Genomic DNA, 23,608 nt, shown 5'->3' with positions numbered 1-23,608 from the left:
GCAGTCCTGCTTCCATCCTGTTTCCCCTGCCCACCTTGCCTTGTTTCCCTTTTAGGAAGATGATGAAGGCAAACAAACAAATACTGAATGAGGCTAATTTAGGAATGAATTCATCAGTATTTTATAAAATGTGGTTCAATTCCTCAGTATGTTATACATCTAAAAATTCTAAGCAATGATATCAGGTAGTCTTGACCAACATTTCCATAATTTATTTTCTCCCCACAACTCTCATACTTAAGTACTTAGGGGAGAGTAGTCTTGCTAGATTATTAGAAATTCATAGAAGCTACAGAAGATTCTTATGAAATAACCCTGTTAATAAAAATAACATTGTAGCATCAGAGAATCTTGTGACTCATACTTAAAAGTACCAAAGTAATACATATGAGGAAACCAAATCTCAAAAATCCTGTTTTAGAATCTACTTAATTCAAAATATCAAACTCCAAATTTTACAGATTAGGTCATTATCCCTTTAAGTTATTAGCTATGGTGAAATATTTGGGCTTCCCTGGTGGCTCAGGGTAAAGAATCCTCCTGCCAGTGCGGGAGACACAGGTTTGATCCCTGAGTTGGGAAGATCCCCTGAAGTAGCGAATGGCAACCCACTCCAGTGTTCTTGCCTGGAGAATCCCATGGACAGAGGAGCCTGGTGGGCTACAGGCATGGAGGTGCAAAAAGTCAGACATTATCGAGCAACTGAGCACATGGTGAATTTATTTCTATAAGAAATTATACCTAGTTATCTTTGTATGTTCTGTGATGAGCTGGGATCCACCATTAATGCTCATATCTTTAAGGCTGATACAATGGTCTTTAAAGTAAATGTACTAAATTGTGAAAAGAAAGAAAAATGATGAGTTGGAAACCTGAAAAAATTTTTTTTAAGACCAAAAATCTAAAACCAAAAGTCATTTCGTTTTTGGCTCCACTGTGTTATTCATTATTAGTCGTTTTTTCCCCAAAACTCTGTTCAGAGACTGATAAGCAGTAGGCTTACTGCAGAACTAGTTATGTCAAACACGGTATTATACTCAGCATAAAAAAATGCTTACCGCTTAAAAATTCTGAATAATTTTCAGTGTAGCTTGACATGTATGACAGATGTAACAGAAATTTTGGTTTCATCCAAAACCAAAAAATGATATAATTGTTTAGGGTAATTATAGTACCTAAACACAGTTCAAAAATCACAGTTCAAGCATTCATAGTAGAAAGCTAATTATGGATATAAAACAACATGGTGATAATGTTTCTTTATTTTCTGTACTTGAAGTTCTGTTTCTTACAAATGACTAAGGGGAAAAAAAAATCAAATCTTAGGTAGTTATAATTAAAGAATGAGTTCCTTAAAAAAAAAAAAATTAAAAAGAGAATGAGTTTCTAACTTTGTGGGTGATAATCCCATTTAGAAGTTTCTTAAAAACTCTTTTCTTCGGCTATTTTTTTCACACCTTGAAGACAATCTTCAGAAGAAAATTTTGGAGTTCAAATTTGATTCAAATTTTAGGGTTCATGCTAACTTTCAGAGCATTTCTCTGGAAGTTTTCATGTAATATACTTTGAAACAAGAGATCCTGTTAGTTTTCTCCAAAACAGGCCATACTGAAGAAGAGGGTAAAGCGGTGTCTCTTGGAAATGAGCATGAATCTTCCACGTTCTGTTCATGGGTTGCAAAGAGCTGGACACGACTGGGCGACTGAACAACAACGAGGCTTTGTCACAGATAATTCTGAGAACTGATTTAGCAACACTGGAAGGTACTAAACCACACAAAGTTCACATAAAAAGGCTAACTTGTTTTGATTCCTAACCCTTTGTGGGGTTCTGAAGGCAGGAACACTGAGGTGGTTTGCCATGTCCTTCTCCAGAGGACCAAGCTTTGTCAGGTCCTGACTAGCAGGGACGTGCCCTTCAGCCGCTCCACGTAGCCAGACAACATGCCTGGCGCCCTGCATGTCCCACTGCTGGTCCTCACTGAGTGTGCAAAACTTCACTGGCCACCGAGGCCCAGGAAGCCTAGTGTGCAGTAGTACATGGGGTCGCAAAGAGTTGGACATGACTTAGCAACTGAAGAGCAACAACCGCCCATTATAGACGCTATTTTCAATTACTCTGAAGGGCCATAATAACACTCTCCATAAAAGTGAGGTAAAAGTAATTTCAAGTTAATAAATGCTATATGTAACTTTTAAAAGCAAAGTGGCAAACATTATTAAAAAAACACAATAGTATGTCTTAAATTCCACAACAGTTGGGATTCATTGAGACAAATATTTATTAGGTACTTTAATCCACGGATTTTCAAACCTTCCCTATGAGCTTTTCCTAAAATAAAATGTCAGACTTACTTCTTTTAATTTTCCAATGGTCTCAGTTTGGTCGTCTATGATTTTACATTTAATTCTTATTGTGTCACTGTCGCGCTCACTTGCTTTCCGCAGAGATTCGTTCTCCCTACACAAACTTTCAAGCTGAGCCTCTAGTCTCCCATGATTTTGGACTAGAGAAGACCCTAAGAAATAAACATCATGGTAAAACACTTACAAAGACCTTAGAGATTTGCTTTTAATGAGCATCTAATTTTACAGTGTATGATATAATACATAAAAGAAGCTGAATAAAGAACAAAATATGTAATAGCACAATATGAAGTGGAAAGAGAAGAAACAGGCCTTTTAAGAACTGTGGGTCTTTGAGAACCTAAAACCACAGTAACCATGCAAGCAGTTACTTTTGTGAACAAGTACCTAAGACACAAAATATTTAATGGGTCATGTTATGCTGTCCATACAAAATTAATTTGTAATCACGTTACAGATTCCTACATGGAATGGTCAAATAAGCAATGTTCCATTTAGGCAAACATCTACTAGCCATAATTTGTAAAGTCTCCATGAATGCCTTAAAACAGTGTGTATCTCTTGCTTTACGGTGATTGGAAAGGGAATGAGACTAAGGGTAAGTTTACCTGAACCTAAAATGGTTTTTATTCATAACTGATTTCACATTTCTCCACATGTAACAAGATAAATGTTAGCAACATTTATCTTGTTAGCAAAAAAATGAATGTTGCATATGTACAAACAATTTAAAATCACTCGATAAGAAAGAATTGTTTTCAATGACTTATGCAGCTGTAGCATCATACAGGTATATCTGTTCAGAAACGTAACCAAATTATACTGGGAACAAAACCACAGCAAAATATCAGAGTTATAACTTGAAAATGGGTGTAATAAACTCCTTCTCAATCCCTTAGTATAACGTCATTCCTGTTTGACTGACCAGTGACCAGTCACCCTTCCATATGAAGCGTCACCTTCCCTCCTGGGACGTCCAGGCAGTTAAGCCCCCCCTTTTCTAATGCACTGGTTTGCTGCATTAGCAGAATGGGCTATTTTTTCCCTTTGAAAATTTGAGAATTTTACCCTGTAGTGCCAACTCATGTCCCCATACTTTTCTTTCTGTCCTTAAACCATAAATTAGCGATTCCTTGGCAGCTAGCTCGGAAATAAGCTGCATTTTTTCATGCTTGAGAAGTTCTATTTGAATACTCTTCTGCTTGTCATCTTCAATTAAAATTTCAAGTGTGTTGATTTGATTCTGTATACCACCAAAAAACATTGAAAAGAATGCAAAGTAATTATTAAATTTAAGTACTTCTTTATTTTCTTTCTGTTAAGTACTTCTTTATTTTCTTTCTGTATTTTATAGTGAGAAAAAATGTTATTTAAGCAAATACAAAGTAATGTTCCTAAATTTTACATAGAAAATGTTTTAATTTTATTAACTAAAAATAAATGTAGGTCATTAAATAAAAAGTCAAATTTTAAGAGGCTATTCCTGTAAAAACTCTGAATTTTATTTAATATTTTAAAAGAGCAACTACACATGTATTACTCAAAATTTTTCACCAAGGATTTACATCAACAATCTAAAGGTCACTTATATAAAGTGAGTCCTTTTAAGCAAAATATCACTAATATTTAAAATTGAGACAACAGAAATAAAGTAATTAAAAATTATTACAGTTAGGTATATTAATATGTAAAGACATCCACTACCACAAAATTAATATCAATAATTCCTTTGATATTTTCCAAATTTCAACCATCTGTACCACTGTGAAACTGATATCTGTTTACTTAGTATGCTTCTTAAAATTAATTCACTTATTTAAATACGATTTTAGTGTAAGTAGTACAACCTGGGCAGCCATGGTTTATCTCCTAATTATATTAGTCTTCACACACATAAAAATATACTTAATGTTATCTAGTTCACAACTGTATACTTCCTAAAATGATCACAATATACTTAAAAAAACGATGTCAAAGTTAAAAGGAAATGTGACGGTGCAGTGTCTTACCTGTAAATTTGCTGTTGTTTCCTGCTTCAATTTAGAAACTTCTGCAAGTTTAGTTTTTTGTTCCTTCACCATACTGGTTAGGTCTTTAATTAAAGAGGAAGACTCATTTTCTTTTCGTTGAGCCCAAACAAGAGCATGCTTGCTCTTTGCCAATTCAGTTGCAACATTTTCAAAACCATCTTTAACCTATATTTTAAAATTGCATTATAAATAGCAGTTCTCCGAATATTTAGAAAATATCTGATTTTGGAAACAGCTTACTTTTTTCATTTTTAGTCTGAGTGTTAGCAATAGAATAAGATTCACTGGCTTTGCAGGTCAGCCAGGCCATATGCGTTTATGTTTTAAGGTCTGGATCCTGCTATTTTGACACAAAAGCAGCCAGACACTGTGTAAGCAAGTGAGCATGGCTCTGTTCTCATGAAGCTTTACAGAAACAGGTAGTGGGTCAACAATAGCCCAGGCTTTAGTTTGCCAATCCCTGCTCTATAGTGCTAAATAATAGATAATGCAGGTTTCCTAATTTCTATTTGAGTCCTCTCTTTACTTGACCATTTATAATGTCACTTAGCTTTGGCAACAGCGCTGAAGATCAGCTGTTATTTATGTAAAGAAATAAGGCTCTAAGAACGTAAGTAATTTGCTTAAGATCCTATAGGCAGCATGCAGATAGAGCTAGAATTCTAAAATGTAGTCCTCTTTATCAAATCATAACTTGCTGATTCTGTTTTCAATAAAAAGCTAGATGCCAGTTCTTACATCTTTAAATCTTCTGGCTTCAACAGTTAAAGCAATACGGAATTCATTTTCTAAATCCATATACTGCTGATTTAATGCATCAATTTTGTCTTGATATTCTTTTATAACTTGCTCATGCTTTCTCTCTTCTTTAGCAATTTCTTTAGCTAAGGCTTCCTGGAACTCAGCTTCACTAAAAAACTCCCTTGTTTCAATGTCTTTCCTGGAATGAAAAACAAGTAAAAATCAGAGGATGCTCTTTACATGGAAAGAAGAACTTTAAAGGCCTTTAAATACTAAATATTCTATATTCCCTATTGTTAAAGATCGGCTCCTTACTTTCAAACACAAAACTAGGGACAGGATGGTAGATACAGAAAGAACGTGAGTTTTATTTGACTGTTTATTCAGTGGTGACAGCGATATGCCAAGTCTTCACCTCACTGAGATAGTTGAGAGTAATTTTACGGTCTCTAATATCCTTTGGGTGCATTCACAGAAGTCAGGTTCTGCTTCACTGCACCTTCTACGTTGCTTGAGCCTTTAATAAACAGTAAATACAGTCTACTGGGCAAAACTACAGCCCTTGGACCAAATGTGGCCTGCTGCCCTTCTTGTGGGGAAATAAACTGTTACTGGAACACAGCATGTCCATTTGTTCACACACTGCCTATGGTTACTTTTGTGCTACAAAGAGACAGTTAGGCATGACCTGAAAAGCCTGAAATATTTTCTATCTGGAAAAAGTCTTTTTCCACAGGAAAGAGTCTGCTGAATCCTGCTTCAAAGGAAAAAAGTATACTGATAATTTAACAAGGAGTTACTTGGAAGTCAATTAAAACAGTTTTCTCTATATTATAATGATCAACTTTTGGTTGGGCTTAGAGAAACGCAAAATGAGCTTCATTGCTATAAATTCATACTTCAACCTTAACAAAGTCACTGATTTGTTTTTAAGTTACAAGTTCTTACAATAAGACTGACTGATTCTAAAGTATACATAAACATGTCATTTTTCATGACCTAATTCTGTCAGACTTCACCATTGCTGAATCACGGCCTAGTTCTGGGGGGAGGGGCAGAGAGAACCAAGTGACTTTTTGTTTTTAAATGTCCGTATTTTCCTGATATGTACGTATTTCACCTACCGGTGTTCTTGTTCTTTCAGTGCAAGCAGTTCATGGAGTTGTTGCACCTGTTCCTTCTCCTGATGAAGAGAAGTCCTAAGTAAGTTTATTTCTCTATCAGCAGCAGCAGCTTTGAGTTCCACCTCTTGGATAAGTCGCATCTGAGTAAAATACACACAATTACAGTATTTAGATAATCTCTTCTGCTTCTATTTTAATGTCAGTTCCCCAAAGAAAAGTGTCTTCTAAGTAACAGGACCTAGTGACTAAGCTGATTTTCAAAACTAACTAAATAACGGTGTGGTTACATCAAGTTAAGTCTTAGAAGCATCAAGGGCTTCCCAGGTGGTGCTAGTGGTAAGGAACCGACCTGCCAAGGCAGGAGACATAAGAGACGCGGGTTCAATCCCCGGCTCAGGAAGGTCCCCCGGAGGAGGGCAAGGCAGCCCACTCCAGTACGCTTGCCTGGAGAATCCCATGGACAGTGGAGCCTGGTGGGCTACACTCCACAGGATCACCGAGAGCTGGACACGACTGAAGCGACTCAGCACGCATGCAGAAGCATCAAACGTATTAGCATCAAATCTTATTTGCACCATGAACCTTAAAAAAAATTCTATTCAGAAAACACAAAAATTAAAAGCCTTCAAGCACCCCCAAGGAGTCACTTAAAAACTGGCTCTAATAAAACACAAGCCTAAGAACTAGCAGTATATCCACCAACTCTTCTTATACCTGCTTTGTGAATGCTGGCAGCCTTAATTCAAGAAATAATTCCGCAGGTTAAATGACTGGCACGTGTAATTTTTGCATCCAACCCAACATCTCTGTCTGTGTGTGATGACGCAGCGTGTTTCAGGAGAGATGCTATGAGCGTTTACCTCGCGGGACCACGGATGACGGAGCATACCTGTGCGGCTTGCTGCTGCGCCTTCTGCCTCTCCATTTTCTCCAGCGCTTTTTCCAGGGTTCTTAGGTGTCTAATGTGATCCTCTTGTTGATCTCTTGCTTTAATTAATTCAATAGTTAGTTTTTTAATTTCATTTTGAAGTCTGTGAACCATAATTTCCAGCTGCAGCTTGGAATTTCTCTCTTTAAAAATAGTTTCTTTTAACCTAAAGCATAAATCACATTTTAAGTATACTATACATGTAAAAAAGATGAAAAGGGTACTAAACAGTAAGCTTAGAGAGGAAGCAGAGAGGAAGATCTGAAGTATGTTCCAGATTTTCATTAGATTAAAAAATAGCTGAAAGACAGTATGCCATCCCCCTGATCCCTGAAACTAGCCTAAACTAGCCTTGTGTCAAAGGGAAAACATCTTACATAAATTAATGAATCTTTATCTTTTGTGAACTTTACTATTTGACAGCAAAACTTTACAAAACACCTTATTTGTTTCAGGCATTGTGCTAGATGTGGGCTTAAAAGCAAATAAGGCAATCAAGACACAGCCTGGCCTTCAAAGAGCTGAATACCCGGCAGAGGACACGCCTTCCTTTATAAAGCTACAGTTGAGAAGCCATATCTGCACACGTGCCCGCACGTCAGCTCTGACTCTCCTGCACGCTCCCCAGGCATTCAGTCCCACATCCCCGTACTATACTAGCTTTGTGTTACTTCAAGAGTCTTTTGACTGAAAATTCTCAGTTTTAGGAAGAAAGGGAAATTTAGTGAAACATATAACTAACCAATTCAGAGGCAGGGATGGTACTATTCTGAGGGACACAGAAACCAAGGACATGAACACCATAAGGTGTCTCTGATTCCCGACAGGCTGGGCTGAATTCTTCCCACGGTGGGTTTTTTATAATGCATTCAGGGGAGGCAGGGAAGGCTACAAACATCTCTGGACTCATGTTCTGACAGGAGTGAGGACCAAACAGAAGAGATTCCCTTTCTCTAGCTCAACTTAGAACTGAGTTCCAGGAAAATCCCTGGTTAGTCCAATTTGATTCACATGCCCACTTCAAGCACCAGTCACTGTGGCCACAGCTAAGGTTTACCTTTACCCATCCCAGTCAGGGGTTCACCTCTTAACCAATATTATAGACAGACAGTCAGTTCATGACAGAACAGGAGTGTTTGAAAAGGGGATAATGAATAGCAAAGACAGAGCCTCATGAAGGACTTTCTGAGCTAGGCAGCCACTCAAATGTGTATTTAATTTCCAAGTCATAACTGAGAAAAATCCCTGTACCTATCAACTTCTACACTAGTCATCGCCCAATTTCTAGTCTTATTATCTCTCTTCTTGCCTTTGAGAGTGGTCTCCAAACTCGTCTTTCAACTCTAGTTTGGTATGTTGTATGAGAGAATATTAGACTTTAGTCTGTGAAATATATGGTGGAAGGGGCAGAGAAGCTACAAATCAAAAGAATTAAGAGTAATCCTCTGAGCAGAAGATAAGGGCCTAAACGAATGCAACAATTTGGGGATAGAGAGGAGATGGTTCAACACCTTTTAAGTAGAATGAAGAGGGTTATCAATACCTACTGGTTATGAAGTCTGAGAAAGAGGAAGGAAGCAAAAAAATGATTCTGAAATTTCTACCTTTGGTGGCTGATGATATGTAACGTCATTAATAGAACAAGGAATATAAAAAAAGGGAGCAGGATAAGTTGACCTAATGATATGTTGATCTTAGGAACTTAAAGCTACGTAGACAAGGAATTTTTAGTAGATGATTAGATGTACAATCTCTTAATCAACAAGGCCTGGATAATAGACAAAGATTTGGGAGTTTATAGATTAGGCATTAAAAGGCATCAGGTGAGTTCAGTCGCTCAGTCGTGTCCAACTCTTTGCAACCCATGGACTGTAGCACGCCAGGCCTCTATGTCCATCATCAACGCCTGGAGTTTACTCAAACTCATGTCCATGGAGTCAATGATGCCATCCAACCATCTCATCCTCTGTCATCCCCTTCTCCTCCTGCCTTCAACCTTTCCCAGCATCAATTCAGTTCAGTTCAGTCACTCAGTCGTGTCCAACTCATTGCGAACCCATGAACCACACCATGCCAGGCCTCCTTGTCCATCACCAACTCCCAGAGTCCACCCAAACCCATGTCCATTGAGTCGGTGATGCCATCCAACCATCTCATCCTCTGTTGTCCCCTTCTCCTCCTGCCCTCAATCTATCCCAGAATCAGGGTCTTTTCCAATGAGTCAGCTCTTCACATCAGGTGGCCAAAGTATTGGAGTTTCAGCTTCAACATCAGTCCTTCCAATGAACACCCAGGACTGATCTCCTTTAGGATGGACTGGTTGGATCTCCTTGCAGTCCAAGGGACTCTCAAGAGTCTTCTCCAACACCACAGTTCAAAATCATCAATTCTTCGGCACTCAGCTTTCTTTATAGTCCAACTCTCACATTCATACATGACCACTGGAAAAACCATAGCCTTGACTAGACAGACCTTTGTTGACAAAGTTATGTCTCTGCTTTTAAATATTCTGTCTAGGTTGGTCATAACTTTCCTTCCAAGCAGTAAACGTCTTTTTTTTTTTTAAAGCAATTTTTATTTTTTTATATTTTTATTTTCTTTTATTTATTTGGCTGCACCAGGTCTTAGCTGTAGCACGCAGAATCTTTAGTTGTGACATGTGGGATCTAGTTCCCTGACCAGGGATTGAACCTGGACCCCCTGCATTGGGAGCACAGAGTCTTAACCACTGGACTGCCAGGGAAATCCCCAACGTCTTTTAATTTCATGGCTGCAATCACCACTTGCAGTGATTTTGGAGCCCAGAAAAATAAAAGTCAGCCATTGTTTCCCCATCTATTTCCCATGAAGTGATGGGACCAGATGCCATGATCTTAAGTTTTCTAAATGTTGAGCTTTAAACCAACTTTTTCACTCTCCTCTTTTACTTTCATCAAGAGGCTCTTTAGTTCTTCTTGACTTTCTGCCATAAGAGTGGTGTCATCTGCATATCTGAGGTTATTGATACTTCTCCTGGCAATCTTGATTCCAACTTGTGCTTCCTCCAGCCCAGCGTTTCTCATGATGTACTCTGCATGTAAGTTAAATAAGCAGGGTGACAATATACAGCCTTGACGTACTCTGTCTTTTCAAATGAGTCAGTTCTTCACGTCAGGTGGCCAAAGTATTGGAGTTTCAGCTTCAGCATCAGTCCTTCCAATGAATATTCATTGGAAATCCTAAATTTCCTTTAGGATTGATTGGTTGGATATTGCAGTCCCAAGGACTCACAAGAGTCTTCTCCGACACCACAGTTCAAAAGCAACAATTCTTCCACGCTCAGCTTTCTTTATGGTCCAACTCTCACATCCATACATGACTACTGGAAAAACCATAGTTTTGACTCGATGGACCTTTGTTGGCAAACTAATGTCTCTGATTTTTAATACGCTGTCTAGGTTGGTCATAGCTTTTCTTCCAACAAGCAAGCATCTTTTAATTTCATGGCTGCAGTCACCAGCTCCAGTGATTTTGGAGCCCAAGAAAATAAAGTCTCTCACTGTTTCCACTGTTTCCCCACTTATCTGCCATGAAGTGATGGGGAAAGATGCCATGATCTTTGTTTTCTATATGTTGAGTTTTAAGCCAACTTTTTCACTATCCTCTTTCAACTTTCATCAAGAGGCTCTTTATTTCCTCTTCAATTTCTGCCATAAGGGTGGTGTCATCTGCATATCTGACATTATTGATATTTCTCTTGGCAATCTTAATTCTGGCTTGTGCTTTATCCAGCCCGGCATTACACATGATGTACCCTGCACATAAGTTAAATAAGCAGGGTGACAATATACAGCCTTGATGTACTCCTTTCCCGATTTGGAACCAGTCTGTTGTTCCATGTCTGGTTCTAACTCTTGCTTCTTGATTTGCATACAGATTTATCAGGAGGCAGGTCAGGTGGTTTTTAAGAATTTTCCACAGTTTGTTGTGATCTACACAGTCAAAGGCTTTGGTGTATACAATAAAGCAAAAGCAGATGGTGTTCTGGAATTCTCTTGCTTTTTCTATGATCCAACGGAGGTTGGCAATTTGATATCTGGTTCCTCTGCCTTTTCAAATCCAGCTTGAACATCTGGAAGTTTGCGATTCACATACTGTTAAAGCATGGCTTGGAGAATTTTGAGCATTACTTTGCTAGTGTATGAGATGAGTGCAACTGTGCAGTAGTTTGAACATTCTTTGGCATTGCCTTTCTTTAGGATTGGGAGGAAAACTGACCTTTTCCAGTCCTGTGGCCACTACTGCATTTTCCAAATTCACTGGCATATTGAGTGCAGCACTTTCACAGCATCATCTTTTAGGATTTGAAATAGCTTAGCTGGAATTCCATCACCTCCACTAGCTTTGTTCATAGTGATGCTTCCTAAGGCCAACTTGACTTCGCATTCCAGGATGTCTGGCTCTAGGTGAGTGATCACACCTTTGTGGTTATCTGGGTCACGAAGATCTTTTTTGTATAATTCTTCTGTGTATTCTTGCCACCTCTTCTTAATATCTTCTGCTTCTGTTAGGTCCATACCATTTCTGTCCTTTATTGAGCCCATCTTTGCGTGAAATGTTCCCTTGGTATCTCTAATTTTCTTGAAGAGATCTCTAATCTTTCCCATTCTGTTGCTTTCCTCTATTTCTTTGTATTTATCACTGAGGAAGGCTTTCTTGTCTCTCCTTGCTATTCTTTGGAACTCTGCATTCAAATGGGTATATCTTTCCTTTTCTCCTTTTTCTTTAGCTTCTCTTCTTTTCTCAGCTATTTGTAAGGCCTCCTCAGACAACCATTTTGCTTTTTTGCATTTCTTTTTCTTGGGGATGGCCTTGATCACTGCCTCCTGTACAATGTCATGACCCTCCATCCATAGTTCATCAGGCACTCTATCAGATCTAATCCCTTGAATCTATTTGTCACTTCCACTGTAAAATCATAAGGGATTTGATTGAGGTTGGCTCCAGAATCACTGCTGATGGCGACTGCAGCCATGAAATTAAAAGACGCTTACTCCTTGGAAGGAAGGTTATGGCCAACCTAGATAGCATATTTAAAAGCAGAGACATTACTTTGCCAACAAAAGTCCGTCTAGTCAAGGCTATGGTTTTTCCAGTGGTCATGTATGGATGTGAGAGTTGGACGGTGAAGAAAGCTGAGCGCCGAAGAATTGATGCTTTTGAACTGTGGTGTTGGAGAAGACTCTTGAGAGTCCCTTGGACTGCAAGGAGATCCAATCAATCCATCCTAAAAGAGATCAATCCTGGGTGTTCATTGGAAGGTCTGATGTTGAAGCTGAAACTCCAATACTTTGGCCACCTCATGCGAAGGGTTGACTCACTGGAAAAGACCCTGATGCTGGGTAGGACTGGGGGCGGGAGGAGAAGGGGACGACAGAGGATGAGATGGTTGGATGGCATCACCGACTCGATGGACATGGGTTTGGGTAGACTCCAGGAGTTGGTGATGGACAGGGAGGCCTGGCGTGCTGCAATTCATGGGGTCGCAAAGAGTCGGACACGACTGAGCGACTGAACTGAACTGAACTGATACCTGAATGGTCTAGTGGTTTTCCCTACTTTCTTCAATTTAAGTCTGAACTTGGCAATAAGGAGTTCATGATCTGAGCCACAGTCAGCTCCCCGTCTTGTTTTTGCTGACTGTATAGAGCTTCTCCATCTTTGGCTGCAAAGAATATAATCAATCTGATTTCGGTGTTGACCATCTGGTGATGTCCATGTGTAGAGTCTTCTCTTGTGTTGTTGGAAGTGGGTGTTTGCTATGACCAGTGCTTTCTCTTGGCAAAACTGTGTTAGCCTTTGCCCTGCTTCATTTTGTACTCCAAGACCAAATTTGCCTGTTACTCCAGGTATCTCTTGCCTTCCAACTTGGCATTCCAGTCCCCTACGATGAAAAGGACATCTTTTTTTGGGTGTTAGTTCTAGGTTTTGCAGGTCTTCATAAAACTGTTCAACTTTAGCTTCTTTAGCATTACTGGTTGGGACAGACTTGGATTACTGTGATATTGAATGGTTTGCCTTGGAGATGAACAGAGATCATTCTGTCATTCTTGAGACTGCACTCAAGTACTGCATTTCCAAGTCTTTTGTGGACTGTGAGGGCTACTCCAATTCTTCTAAGGGATTCTTGCCCACAGTAGTAGATATAAGGGTCATCTGAATTAAATTTGTCCATTCCAGTCCATTTTAGTTCACTAATTCTTAAAATGTCAATGTTCACTCTTGCCATCTCCTGTTTGATCACTTCCAATTTGCCTTGACTCATGGACCTAACATTCCAGGTCCCTATGCAGTATTGTTCTTTACAGCACCGGACTTTACTTCCATCATCAGTCACGCCCACAGCTGGGCAGTGTTTTCACTTTGGCTCTGTCTCCTCCTTCTTTCTGGGGTTATTTCTCCACTGATCTCCAGTAGCATATTGGGCACCTACTGACCTGGGGAGTTCATCTTTCAGCGTCATATCTTTTTGCCTTTTCCTGCTGTTCATGGGATTCTCAAGGCAAGAATACTGAAGCGGCTTGCCATTAAAAGCACAGCAGAGATCAAAGATATGGCCTCTCAGGTGGCTCAGTGGTGAAGAACCCACCTGCCAATGCAGGAGACGTGAATTTGATCCTTGGGTTGGGAAGATCCTCTGGAGAAGGAAATGGCAACCCACTCCAGTATTTTCGCCTGGGAAATCCCATGGACAGAGGAGCCTTATGGGCTATAGTCCATGGGCTCACAAACAGTCAGATACAACTTAGGGACTAGAAATAGAGAATATTCAGTTTTTGAGATAATATATACCCATAGCTTGCTACCTAGATGCCAGACCCTGCATAAGTATGAGGAATACAGAGTCCCTACCAAGTCACATAAGGGAATATGAAGACTGGTGAGGATCTGATCTCCAAAACCCATTTTGGGCCATAGATGAATCAGAACAGACTGAAGCTAAGTTTTCAAGAGAACAGTGAATATGTAACATCGGAAACATGACACAACAACAGAGGTTAAAGAAAGACAAAGGTGAGGTGTGTCCAAAGCTTTCCAATTAAAGCAGAATCTGGCTCACAATCCCAGACACAGCTTCCTTTAATAGTCTACTAGGCAATACTTACAAAGCAGAGTAAAACAAAGATGCACCCACAAATGACTCTAAACAAGAGAAAACATAATGCCAAAGTCTGGGAGGACTTTCAATAATAAGCAAATGGAACTAACAGGAAGATAAATCCCTCTCTTTCCCTGTCTGATTGTGACACATCAAGTCACACAGTCTGTACGTATCTATCATTAAACCATGCTGGCCACCTGTGCACCTCCTGCAAACAGAAGTCCTGTTTCTTCTAAGTGGTCACAGGACTGTTACTTATCCATCTGCTGTTACCTTTGTCCAGCATCTTATTCTATCAGTAACAGCGACTTCCAAAACATATAAGGTAAGAAATTGACGGCTAAGTGGTGGATTGTCTAGTAATGGCATAAAGCATCGTAGTTTGTCTAATTACAGAGGTTTTCATAGAACACATGGTGCATATTGTAATTTTCCTTATATTCCATAGGTACAAAGAATGAGAGAATCTGATAGAAAATACCACGTCAGGACCACGAAACTTTACTAGTTAAATGTATAAACAGAGTCTGGGAATTGGGCTGAGGCCCATGTACACAAACTTACTAATCAATCAAGACTGTAGAAAGGGAATTATCTACTGTATACGTAGGTAGGAAATGGAACCAAGAGCAACTTCCTAATGCCTACTTGTTGGCAAATACCAAGTCTAGAAATCTAGTGCTTGTTCAAGGGTAGGAAGAGATAAAAATCAAAAGGAACTCCATGGACAAAACCCTTAACCTTTTGAGAAAAAGCATAACTTTAGAAGTAATTGCCTACAGGAAACCGAACAAAAAAGTTATTGTCATTTCAGAAGAACTGTGTGGTATCCTCACATATTAGAATAAGACATTCCTGTATTACATAATATAGAAAAAAAAAGATAAAATGGGAAATGAAATAAGACGGAATAAAAACACTAAAATTAAGAAACTTGGGCTATCTGATACCAAAGTCCACTGTGGAGAACAGCACAGAGACTGATTATGACTCAGGAAACCTGCAGAGAAAGTGCGCCAGGTCCTGTCACTTACAAAACAAGTCTGCCAGCCCCTGCTCTATGCTATTCCTGCTTTTCACTTGTAATACTTTATCTATCTGACATCTCCCACCTTGAGGGCTCAAATTAATATCCTGAATCCTTTGTTTATATAAAAAGCTGATACAGCCCGAAGTCTTTAAATAAAATTAATTCAATTCAAACTAAAACCACATGCATAGTTTTCGATCATACTGCAGCTAGTTTAAAACTAAGGCATTCCAGTTCCAAGCTCAGCATGTTTTGTCCTATGAGATAACTTCAGGTGTACAGACTTTTCCCTTACCTGTCTGTAGTAAAAAGAGCCAGGCTATGAATATCTTTTTTTTCATTTGCATGTTTATGCAGTTCATCAATATAATCCATAAGCTTCTTTTCAGTTTGTTCAGCTTTCCATCTCTTCTCTCTCTCTTCATCTAGTTCCTCGACAAGTGCCTAAAAAATACACCAATATATTTGTTATGTGAACTCAGAAAAGTTACGTAGCCTCTCACTGCCTCAATTTTCTCATTTATAATATGGGAATAGAAGCATCTAACTCAAAGGGCTATGGTGAGAATGAAGCAAAAGATGCAAGTAAAGCATGCAGAATAGTGTCTGGCATAAAATAACCACTCAATAAATGTGTGAGTGCGTGCTAAGTCACTTCAGTCGTGTCTGACTCTTTGTGACCCTATGGACTATAACCCGCCAAGCTCCTGTGTCCTTGGGATTCTCCAGGCAAGAAATACTGGAGTGGGTTGCCATGCCCTCCTCCAGGGGATCTTCCTGACCCAGGGATTGAACCAGCATCTGTTATATCTCCTGTACTTGCAAACAGGTTCTTTACCACTAGCACCACCTGGGAAGCCTTCAATAAACATTAACTGCTATTATTATTGTCATAATGAATATTACTATTTTCTAAATACTAAGGCCTTTATAACCGAGAACAAGAAGACAAAACCAATAGCATAATACTGGAAGTAAAGTGTACAATGAAAAGTATAACCAGTCGTTCACAAGTAAAATAAAGGAAAGTAAGTAAAAATTATAAAATAAATCAACGTGTACTAAAAATGCCTAAATGACTCTAAATCTGGAAACCATGGGTCCAAAATTGGGTTTCAAAAGAGTCCATGAAAACCCTGAAATTATTTTCAAAATATTACTCAAAATATTTTATGAGTTTCTCTAAGAAAGTTTCTCTGAGAAGACCTATAGACCTATAGATTTCCTTAGATACTTAAAAGACTCTTAAGACTCCTAAGTTAGGAATCACTGTTTTAGGAAGAATTTGAAAACTTAGACCTATTTTCTCCTTCTGAAGCATATGACAAACTGATTTCATTAAAATCTGATCTAAAGTGTGTAATTTCCATTCCTTTAAAAATTATAAAAATAGTAACATTACACAAAATCTGGAAATCAGGACAGGGAAAATGACCCAACTTCATCCCCTCAATACAATATTTTGCGCTCAAAAAAACACCCATTATTTTTCTGGGACTAACTTGTATTTAAAACTAAGATTATTCATATTTAATTTTCCTTAATCTCTTAAATCATACCCGGTAAGTGGCATCCTCTAAACCATTATCGTTTACTTTCATTATTTCAGTCTTCTGGTTTTCTGATTCTTCTAATGTTCTATTGTTTGGCAAAGATGAACTTATATATAATTCCTTAAGGAAAGGTTGCTTCATTTTACGATTACAACTGCGAATAAAACACACAGTTAATAACCCAAAGAAATGTGTGACACTTTTAATTTTTACAACTTAGGTAATGACAATCTAGCATAAAGAGATCCTTTTACATAAATTTATATAAATATACTGACCAAACCTGAGCTGCCAAGGCTGAAAAGTCAACTCTTTGACGTTAGAAAAGTAAAAAAAATAAGACCATGAGGCAGCTTTAAGAAAGGAGTCAGGAGTATAAACTTCTGTGTGTCTTATCTGAATTTCTAGAACTTAAAGAAGTACCTTATAAAAGTACTGCTGTTTTTACTGTGGTGTTTAATAGTCTGAATAGTTTTGGAATAATAGGGGATTTTTGATCTTCGAGAAGTTTTCTTACTACATTCTTTTCTGTTTCCATAGTCACTTTCAGAAGTCACATCTGTGTCTCTTTTTGGTCTGGGATCTTTCTCAGGAACATTATCTATTATAGAATTAGAAGTCTAGAATAAAAACAACAACAACAAAGTGTTTTAAAAGTTCATTTTGGTATAAAAGAATATAATTTGACGTTTTCTAAAATGTTAAAACTTTTTACAAGTTTAAGGATTTATAAACTAGGTATGTTTGCAATTAAAGACAAGGGATTCAGCTTCTAGTACGGACAAGTATGATTCTATGAGATTTGATTCTCTCAAGATCACAGTTACAAACCATGGCAAAAACACAAATCAAACAAAGACTACTTAGAGATCTTGGAAAGTGAACAAGAGCAAGCTTATTCTAAAGAAGAGTTGACACTTGAAAAAATAACCAGAATTAATTGTTTCTGCCTTATGGTTTTTAGCCTAAGAACATATCACAATTGGCACTATGTAGGGAGTCTTAAAACTCAAGTGGAAAAACCACAAACTTTTGAGTCTGAAGAATTAGAGAGTATGGAATAGACTGCAGGAAGCTCAGTAAAGGGTTCAAAGAGCAGCAGTGAAATCAAAGCAAATTAAATGCTTGCTGTAACAAAATTATTAACACTCTCTGGAGGCCTCCAGCAGCATCTGAAGTCGCCACAAAATGACACTCACTCTGTCCAAGACAAAATTCAAAATTACTCACAATAGGAAGAACCAAAAAACTATGACCTATTCTCAAGAGAAATGGCAATCAACAGAGACGTAACCCCAGAGACCTAACTGTTACAATAAAAACGTACAGAGCCTCAGGGGACTGTGGGTTACATCAAAAGGTCTAAATGAAATTTGAAAAAAGAGGAAAGAGAATGGGACAGGAAAATATTTGAAGCAATGATGTCCAAAAATTCCAAAATTGAGGGAAGACATAAATGTACATTTCAGAATGATAAAAGGGGACAGTTCATTAGGAAGAAAATGTAGTCATAAAAGTGTATGTGCTTAGTCATAGAGCTTTAAAATATAAAAAGCAAATATTGAGAGAATCCCAGGAAATAGACAAATCCACAAATAGACCAAAAAAAAAAAAAATCAGTAAAATTAAAATTGCTGTTTATCAAAAGACCATTAAAGAAATGAACACGCAATTCACAGGTTGGGATAAAATGTATCTGACAAAACATTACTATTCAAGATACAAAATAGATTCCTATAACCCAGTAATAGACTAACAACTCAATAAAAATATGGGCAAGATTTTTGAACACTTCACAAAAAATTCAATAAGCACATGAAAAAGTGCTTAACATCACCACTCATCAGTGAAATGCAAATTAAAATTACAACTAATACCAGTATACACTCACCAGAATGGATAAAATAAAGTCAATGCTGACATTAAACACAGCTGAGTATGTGGAACAACTGAACAGTCAGTTATGCGCTGCTGGTGGGCATAAAATGGAACCATCACCTTGGGAAAGCACCGGCCGTTTCTTATTTACCTAAACAAACACCTACCCTGTAATCTAGAAAGTCTGGTTCTAGGCTATTTACTGAAGAGAAATGAAGATGTAAGTTCACAAAAAGACTTGTACTGTATCGTTCAGTTTTATTCACAAACCTGGAAGGAATCCAGTGGCATATCAATAGAGATAATGGAAAAATAAACTTTAGAATACTCATACAACAGAATAGCACATAGCAATAAAAACAAACTACTGATACACATAATAACAGACTGATTTCAAGGTTATGCTGAGTGAAAGAGGCCTTACACAGAAGTGTTACATACTGTATAATTACATTTACATTAGGTTCTGAAGAAGCATTAAATCACCTACGGTAAAAAGGTGAGAAAAGTGATTGTGCGGTGGGGGTGGGGGTGGGATGAGGGAGAGGACTGCCTGTGAGTAGTGTGAGGGAACGCTCTGAGACGACAGTGATGTTCATCCCCGTGTAAGTCTGGGTAACACGCAGTTACTGCTACTGCTCACTTCCCTTCGTGGACCACAGCCCTGCTGTGGCAAAGGGACTGGTGTAACTCAAGGAAGCCCTGGGCCACCAAGTTGGGTGCAGGGCCACCCAGCTGGACAGGTCACAGTGAAGAGCTCTGACAAAACGTGGTCCACTGGAGGAGGGAAGGGCAACCGCTCCAGTCTTCTTGACACGAGAACCCCGTGAAGCACTGTGAAAAGGCAAAAAGACACGACACTGGGTGATGAGCCCCCCAGGTGGAAGGTGTCCAATATGCTACTGGGAAGAGTGGAGGGCAATTACTAACAGCTCCACAAAGAATGGGGCAGCTGGGCCAAGGGGAAGTGACGCTCAGTCGTGGATGTGTCTGGGGGTGAAAGTCAAGTCTGATGCTGTAAAGAACAGTATTTCGTAGGAACCTGGAATGTTAGGCCCAAGTTAAGGTCCATGTTAGGTCCAAGCTAAGTTGGACGTATTAAAGCAAGAGATGGCAAGAGTGAATCTCGACATCTTAGGAATTAGGGACTAAAATGGAAGGGAATGGGCATGAATTCCTTGGAAGAAATGGAGTAGTCCTCATAGTCAACAAGAGCCCAAAATGCTGTACTCGGCTGCAATCTCAAAAACAACAGAATGATCTCGGTTCTCTTCCAGGGCAAAACGTTCAACAGGACAATAATCCAGGTCTATGCCTCAACCACTAATGCTGAAGAAGCTGATCTGTTCTATGAAGACCTACAAGACCTTCTAGAACTAACACCAAGAAAAGATGTCCTTTTCATCACAGGGGATTGGAATGAAAAGTACGAAGTCAAGAGATACCTGGAGTAACACACAAATTTGTCCCTGGAGTACAAAATGAAGCAGCGCAAAGGCTAACAGGAGTTCTGTCAAGAGAACGCACTGGTCAGAGCAAACACCCTTTTCCAACGACACAAGAGATGCCTCTACATATGGAATCACCAAATGGTCAACACGAAAATCAGACTGATTATATTCTTTGTGTTAACAGGCAATTTAGAGAATTGTAGGGCCAATTCAGAGAATACAAACATCTCTATTTTACATCAAAAGTAAAAAAAAAAAAAGTAAATGTAAATACTTTAAAAAAAAACACTGAACTCTATAAAGATACACAGGCTTAAATATTTATAGAGGGAAGAGTACTGACATGTGCAATTCACTTTGAAATGTGTCACAGAATAATAACAGTTTGATAAATGGATAGACATATGATGAAACAGATACAGTAAAACGCTGGTAGTGGAATCTAATTGGTGGATATACTGGCATTCACTAAGAAAGTCTCTTATATTGCTCTAAGTTTTAAAACATTCAAAATAAAATGGTGTTGAAAAATGAAAACCTAAAGACAGAACAGTCTTTCACAGAAAGAATTCTCACAATTAGTATAATAATTAAAGTACAATAATTAGGAAGAATAACTATCACTATATTATAGTACATTTTCAGTAACTTTATGACTTTACTTATAATTTAAGTGTATATATCAACTGAAATTCAAATTGTGCTTACCCTTTACACTAAGGTAGTAAAATAGAAGTGCTTCCCTGGCAGCTTAGCTGGTAAAGAATCCACATGCAATGCAGGAGATCTGGGTTCGATTCCTGGATCAGGAAGTTCCCCTGGAGAAGGGATAGGCTACCCACTCTAGTATTTTTGGGCTTTCCTGATTGCTCATAGTCAAGAATCCACCTGCAATGCGGGAGACCTGGGCTCAGTCCCTGGGTTGGGAAGACCCCTTGGAGGGCATGGCAACCCACTCCAGTGTTCCTGCCTGGAGAATCACCATGGACAGAGGAGCCTGGCGAGCTACAGTCCATGGGGTCAGAAAGAGTTGGACATTATTAAGCAACTAAGCACAGCACAGCACTCCACAAAAGAGGTCCTTCTCTTAACATTTTTTATATGCGTAGCAATAAATCATCCTCTCTCCCCGGCCGCCCCGTCCCTCCCCCACGAGCTAGACTCCTATTCTTAGCCATAAAGTAGGAAGAATTATCACTGAGTGAGACGCATGATTGTGGAAAGGATGTCAGAGTGGATTTTAGGACATCTGAGTTTGAAGTTCAACTCTGCCTCACTAAAATAAAGGACTCAAATAAACTGAGTTTCTATTCTGTTTAACAACAACAATTTATTAATCCTTATCTACTTGATTGAACTGTGAGAAATGAGGATGGCCTAAAAGAAGCTGAAAAGTTCACTTCAAATGAGCATGTTAAGTTTAAAGATAAGCTCTGACACCAGCAGAAGAGTCGGCAGTTAGGAAAGATGGACGATGAGCTCTGAGGAGACGAAGGTCCTACCAGCTCGGTGGGATGTTATCAGTGATGCCAAAGAATGCAGCTGCCAGCATCCCCATCCCGGTTCTCCTCCAATCCACCTCTGTGGCCCAAGCTGAAACCTCCAGGCATCTCTGGCACATGGGATCCCTACAGTCTTATGCATGTGCTCACCTAAGGTAGACCTCATGCTTATTAAGCACTGCTAGTGTTAAAGATAATAGTTCAGAATTATTACAAACCAATGAACCATAATCATTCCATATTACCCACTCCCAGGAACTGAAGCAGGAATTTTAACTTGCCACTTAGCTATAAGTTCTAGAAGTGGTTTTAACTATAAAAACAACTGAAGAGAAAGTAGAGGCCAAAAGTTGCTCAGACATCCTCTGTGTTAGTAAGCACTGAATCCCAAGAGTTCTGTTTGAAATAAAAGGTAGATGGGTGGAGATAATGTGAAGTACAGCAGAACACCCAATGAATTACATAAGATTGAAAGAAGATCATTTGGGAAAATGAGTGAAAAAAGTGTGTTACCACTACTACTACAACAGAATCCTATTTTAAAGAAAAAAAAAACATACACACCAATGCAATAAATATAGATTGTTTCTGGTTGATCAGCTTGTATGCAATTTTACTGCCCATTTTCTTAATTTTTTTCTTCAACAAACACACTGCTTAGAAAAGCAGGAAAAATACTTACTTCACTGAGAAGCTGTAAAATTTGATCATCTAATTTCTGCAGTTTCATCTCATTCTGAAAATCACTTTCATGATTAACTTTCTCTGGCTCGGAAGAGGGACACACAGACATAAGCGATGTCAAACCAGTATCTGTTGGTGTGCTTGCAAACTGATCCAAGGGAGCTACCTCATCGATGGGGGGTGGTATCACTGGCATCTCGTCAATGATCTGTGACACAGAAACAAACCAAAACCCTTCATGTTTACATTTATTAAAATTTGAAAATATCTTATATATTAGAAAAAACAAAACAGTACTATACCTCATCTTCACTTATATTTAGGGGAGAATCAGAAGAAACTAAATTATCCAAAAGACCTTCAAAGCACTGTAGGCGTGATGAGTTTATTTCTGCCATATTTACTGGCTCACCAAATATGTTCTTACAGTCTAGGATTCTGAGCTGCGGCAAAGTCTGGAGCATAACTGCTCTGTATCCTTGGAAACACATCATTCAAATGAAAACTCAAGCATAAGAAAAAGGTTCATTACATTTAGAATAAAGTAAACTTATCAGCTACCACATATATCACTGCAATGATAAAATTAGTCCTGGAATGCAACTAATAAACTAACAAAACACTACTCAATTTTCTCCAGTGTGCAATCATTAAATACAGCACAAACAAAACACTATGCCCAACTCCCTCCCAAACAATCCTCCCGATGAAATCAGAAAGTTAGTATCATTTCTGCATTGTTCATAAAACTGCCTTAAAGGTATAAATGCAGGAAACCAGTAGCAATGTACTCTACACAGGGAGGCCAAACACACCTCTTGCTTGTTTGTAATACAACTAGTACAGATGTAAATCAGGATGATAAGAATAACAATAAGAAATCAAAATTTTGCTAGTGAGGCTATAAGTATTAACAAGCTCGAACACTTCCACTTTCTCCTCTTACATTACATATAACTAGGATTAAAATAGGCAATCTATCAAGTATTCAAGAATATGATCATCTTCCTTAAGTACAATTAAATAGGAGAAATCTGGCAAATGAACATTAATTTGGTTTTTAGGCTAAAAAAAAAATGCTTTAATTAATTTTGCTCAACTGCAAGTAAGGTGGTTGGAAAAAACTCCAAAAGAAGTCTGGCAAATTAACATTAGAAATTTTAAGGAAAGAAAAGTAATT

At 38.5% G+C, this 23,608-nt stretch overlaps 1 protein-coding gene and 1 non-coding gene across 4 annotated transcripts in view; both read right to left on the bottom strand.

Moving 5' to 3' along the window:
* Nucleotides 1-23,608, bottom strand: part of LRRCC1 (leucine rich repeat and coiled-coil centrosomal protein 1) — a 40,275-nt gene that overhangs the window by 6,107 nt on the left and 10,560 nt on the right. For 2 of the 3 annotated variants that reach the window (XM_081496773.1, XM_081496770.1), the window contains exons 5-15: nucleotides 22,731-22,906; nucleotides 22,427-22,636; nucleotides 17,337-17,533; nucleotides 16,920-17,067; nucleotides 15,656-15,804; nucleotides 7,151-7,355; nucleotides 6,262-6,401; nucleotides 5,135-5,336; nucleotides 4,376-4,561; nucleotides 3,435-3,609; nucleotides 2,355-2,518 (exon numbers count right to left, since the gene is read on the bottom strand). In XM_081496773.1, coding sequence (XP_081352899.1) covers nucleotides 2,355-2,518; nucleotides 3,435-3,609; nucleotides 4,376-4,561; nucleotides 5,135-5,336; nucleotides 6,262-6,401; nucleotides 7,151-7,355; nucleotides 15,656-15,804; nucleotides 16,920-17,067; nucleotides 17,337-17,533; nucleotides 22,427-22,636; nucleotides 22,731-22,906 — 1,952 coding nt within the window. The remainder of the gene's footprint in view (nucleotides 1-2,354; nucleotides 2,519-3,434; nucleotides 3,610-4,375; nucleotides 4,562-5,134; nucleotides 5,337-6,261; nucleotides 6,402-7,150; nucleotides 7,356-15,655; nucleotides 15,805-16,919; nucleotides 17,068-17,336; nucleotides 17,534-22,426; nucleotides 22,637-22,730; nucleotides 22,907-23,608) is intronic. The other variant, XM_081496771.1, reaches the window with a different exon arrangement.
* Nucleotides 9,860-9,932, bottom strand: TRNAG-CCC (transfer RNA glycine (anticodon CCC)). Its single transcript has one exon. It is a non-coding gene; the product is annotated as a tRNA-Gly (tRNA).

This window comes from Giraffa tippelskirchi, chromosome 6 (genome assembly GCF_054371585.1).
Source record: "Giraffa tippelskirchi isolate mGirTip1 chromosome 6, T2T-mGirTip1v1.2.pri, whole genome shotgun sequence".
NCBI lineage: Eukaryota > Metazoa > Chordata > Mammalia > Artiodactyla > Giraffidae > Giraffa > Giraffa tippelskirchi.
This window is presented reverse-complemented; position numbering and strand designations above follow the sequence as displayed.